Below are 3,741 nucleotides of genomic sequence, written 5' to 3'. Positions count from 1 at the left end.
ATGGAGCAAATCTACCGGAAAAATCGTCAAGGAACATCATTTTCAAAGACTGGGTGGAACAACATTCACTCTGCATTCAATGCAAAAACAGGAAAATCATATGAGAAGAAGCAATTGAAAAATAGGCTCGATAGCTTGAGGAAGGAGTGGAGGACATGGGTTGATTTAACCAAAGAGACTGGTGTAGGTTGGGACCCTGTAAACAATACAGTGGTGGCAACAAATGAGTGGTGGGAGAAGAAAAAACTGGTATATAATTGTTGATCTTGAGTTATAAACTGTGTTATTACTTGTTATAGGCTTCTTATTTTTGTTGATTGTATTCTTGCAGGAGAATCCCCAATATGAAAAGTTTAGATACCAGGGGTTAAAGTTTGCTTATGAATTAAACACGATATTCAAGGGTGTGATAGCATCTGGAGAGGATATGTTGGCACCGTCTTTAACCCAACCTCAGGCACAAGATGATGATGAAGAGAATGTGTATAGAGTTGATACAAATCTCCTTGAAGGATCGGGGGATAGCGAAGAAGATCTTGGAGGTGCTAGTGTAGGAGTTACAGATGAGATGGCAGGCGTAAACTTAACAGCAAATACTGCACCTAGTGGTTCAGGAAGCCATGGGAAGAGGAAGAGAGGTGAAGGGTCTAGCAGGCAAACAAAGCAAAAACTTCCAACCTCAAGACAAATAGCAGATTCATTTAGTGAAATAGCTACTGCATCTAAGGATAGAACAGCAGTTCTAAAGAAAATAAAAGAGGTATCAATTTCTGAGGTTACGGCCGAAGTGCTCTGCCTTGAGGAAATTACAAGTAACTCTGATTTCCGGAACCGGTGCTTAAGACTTCTGTTGCACAAGAGTGTTCGGGAAATGGTTGTTTCACTAAAAGGACAGCCAGAATACTTGGTTGCATGGCTACAGGATATGGCATACAATCCACCATCATGGCTGAAACCCCCGCCTGCTTGAACTATATTTTAGGACGCATGTTATGACTTTATTTTGTCTAACTCGAACCAGAGTTGTTATTATATGTTTTTAAGTTAATGTTTGTGGAACTATGAAATTATGTAACTTGTTGACTGATTATGAATGTTTTGAATGTTTTTAAGTTACATGTGTTATTTATAGTGGTAATTGCAGCTTATGAATGTTTTTAGACTAATTTTTATGTCTTTGCATGTTTAACAGAAAAAAATATTTATTTGCACATACCTAAAAATATTTATTTGTCGTTTAAAAAAATTCTTACAATTGAATTTAACTACACTCACAGGTGACATTATCTATGGCAAATTGGAACAATCAATTTACCTTTGAGTGGATGGAGGAAGATGAACAGTCTGAAGAGGAGTCGGAGGAAGATGAACAATCTCAATTGATTTCCTTTCTAGATGAAGAGATAACACAATATGAAGAGGTAGCTGTATTGGTGAGTCAATATGTGATGCCTTATGTGTGCAAAGAGCCACGAAGAACTAGTCAGCAAACAAGTAATTTATGGGTGCAAGAAATTTTGCGAGATCATGAAATTCAGTGTTATGACATGTTTCGAATGGAAAAAGAAATGTTCATGCGATTATGCTCTAAACTGGTCGAACATGGTTTACAAAATTCTAAGTATCTGGGAGTGGAAGAAATTGTTGGTATGTTTTTGAACACGGTTGGCATGGACAATGTAATAGGATGATTCAAGAAAGGTTCCAACATTCAGGAGAAATTGTAAGCAGGCATTTTCATAGAGTATTATAGGCTTGCCTTAGTCTATCCAGGGAATATATCAAACCACTCGATCCTACGTTTTCTGTAACTCACCCAAAAATAAAAAACAATAAACGATATTCGCCATATTTCAATGATGCAATAGGAGCAATTGATGGCACTCATGTACGATGTGTGGTGAGTCTTTCGAAGCAAGACAAATATATCGGGAGAAAGGGATATCCGACACAGAATGTCATGGTTGTATGTGACTGGGACATGTGCTTCACTTTTGTGTTAGCGGGATGGGAAGGTACTGCACATGATGCTCGTGTGTTTAACACTGCTGTCTCAACTCCAGCCTTGGATTTCCCTCATCCACCTCCAGGTATATTTTCAGTAGCTTCAATTTTAATTATATCGATTTCATTTGATATTTTCATTAATTTCACAATGTCAACATAATTTCATGATTTATTAGGGAAGTATTATTTGGTCGATGCTGGCTATCCAACTCCACCAGGATATCTTGGTTCGTACAGATGTGAGCGCTATCACCTTCCAGACTTCAGGCGACAACTGGGATTTGAAAATTATAATGAAGTCTTCAATTACTACCATTCAAGTTTGAGGTGCACTATAGAAAGGACTTTTGGGGTGTGGAAGAATAAGTTTCGCATCTTAGACAAGATGCCAAGTTACAAGTATAAAACTCAAGTCCAAGTAGTTTGTGCTACAATGGCTATACATAATTTCCTCCAAAGAAATTCTGAAACTGATAGAGATTTCATAGAAGCTCAATCTGAAGGTACAATTGACGAAAACAATCATGATGAAGCTGGTGAGACATCCTCTTCAAATTTACCTAGATCAAGACAAATGAATCATGTGCGTGACACAATCAGAAACCAAATTGTATTGAGCATGGCATCCAATTAGTTATTTGATGTATTTAGTTTAAAAATGCTACGTATGTATGACCTCTAATTTACATATTTATCCATTACATATATTTAATTAAGTATTTTATTATTTTTCAATTTTCTTCTAGTAATAACTTAATTTTTTATATTTTTAATAAATTTTTTTCAATACTTCTTTTAAAATCACATTATATATATAATTTCTTTATAACAATAAATTAAATTTCCTTATTTTAATAATTTTATTTTCATTACTTCATTTATAACAAATAGTCACATTATATATAATTTCTTTATAATACTAAATTAAATTTCTTTACTTTTAATAATTTTTATTTTCCTTACTTATTTACTTTTAATAATTAAATATCTAATATTAGATATGTGCTATTTAATAGAATTCATGCCCTTTTAAGTCATTTTACATTCAAACTTACTTTTACATTTATCATCCAAACAAGTTTCAGCTTCTCAAACTGACTTTTTTCTAAAACCCAATCCAAACATAAATCACATTACCCTATCTGACTTTTACTCAATCTGACTTCTGGAAAAGTCAGATTGAAAAAAAAGTTACTTCTCTACCGCTAATCCAAACACACCCATAATCGTTATATAAGAAGCTATAAAAATATGACTTAAGAATCTCTCATCCAAAAATATAACTTAAGAACAAAAAATTCAAATAATTAAATCAATATTTATGTATATAATGAATACTTTTTCTCGCAAATTATGAATACTACAACTTATCTTTTTTTCTCCCCAATTATGAAATACAACAGCTTATTTTTTCACGCTATATTTGGATGGGGTGAGTGAGGAAAAAATATAAGAAAATAATTTTTAAAAACCTTGAAAATTGTGAAATTTCAATTTAAAAATTTGGGAATCACATAGTCCTATGAGGTACAAAACCTAAACCAAAACCTAAATTTGAATATGAAATTCAAGCAAAATTATCAAATACCACATCTCTCTCTCTCTCTCCTCTCTCTATATATATATATATATATAAAAGAATAAATTTTCAATTTAAGACTTGTTATTTTCACAATTAAAACTTGTTATTCCCCAAATCAATTTCAAAAATAATGTCATTCCTAGCATTAAAAA

The 3,741-nt window shown here is 33.0% G+C and overlaps 1 protein-coding gene across 1 annotated transcript; it reads left to right on the top strand.

The window, feature by feature from the left end:
- Positions 1-970, top strand: LOC114746137 (L10-interacting MYB domain-containing protein-like). The gene is made up of 2 exons (XM_028934324.1): positions 1-249; positions 332-970. Exons 1-2 carry the CDS (start codon positions 1-3, stop codon positions 968-970), a joined length of 888 nt encoding a protein of 295 aa, XP_028790157.1.
- Positions 971-3,741: the final 2,771 nt, after the last annotated feature.

This window comes from Neltuma alba, unplaced genomic scaffold (assembly GCF_004799145.2).
Source record: "Neltuma alba isolate B1F8T4 unplaced genomic scaffold, ASM479914v2 tig00004913_pilon, whole genome shotgun sequence".
Lineage (NCBI taxonomy): Eukaryota > Viridiplantae > Streptophyta > Magnoliopsida > Fabales > Fabaceae > Neltuma > Neltuma alba.
The sequence above is the reverse complement of the archived record's forward strand: the minus strand, read 5'-3'. Positions and strand labels throughout refer to the sequence as shown.

Coding starts and splice junctions, on each gene's coding strand:
- LOC114746137 (XM_028934324.1), top strand. CDS start 1: ATGGAGCAAATCTACCGGAAAAATCGTCAAGGAACATCATTTTCAAAG. Junction 250..331: donor GGTGGGAGAAGAAAAAACTG/GTATATAATTGT, acceptor GTATTCTTGCAG/GAGAATCCCCAATATGAAAA.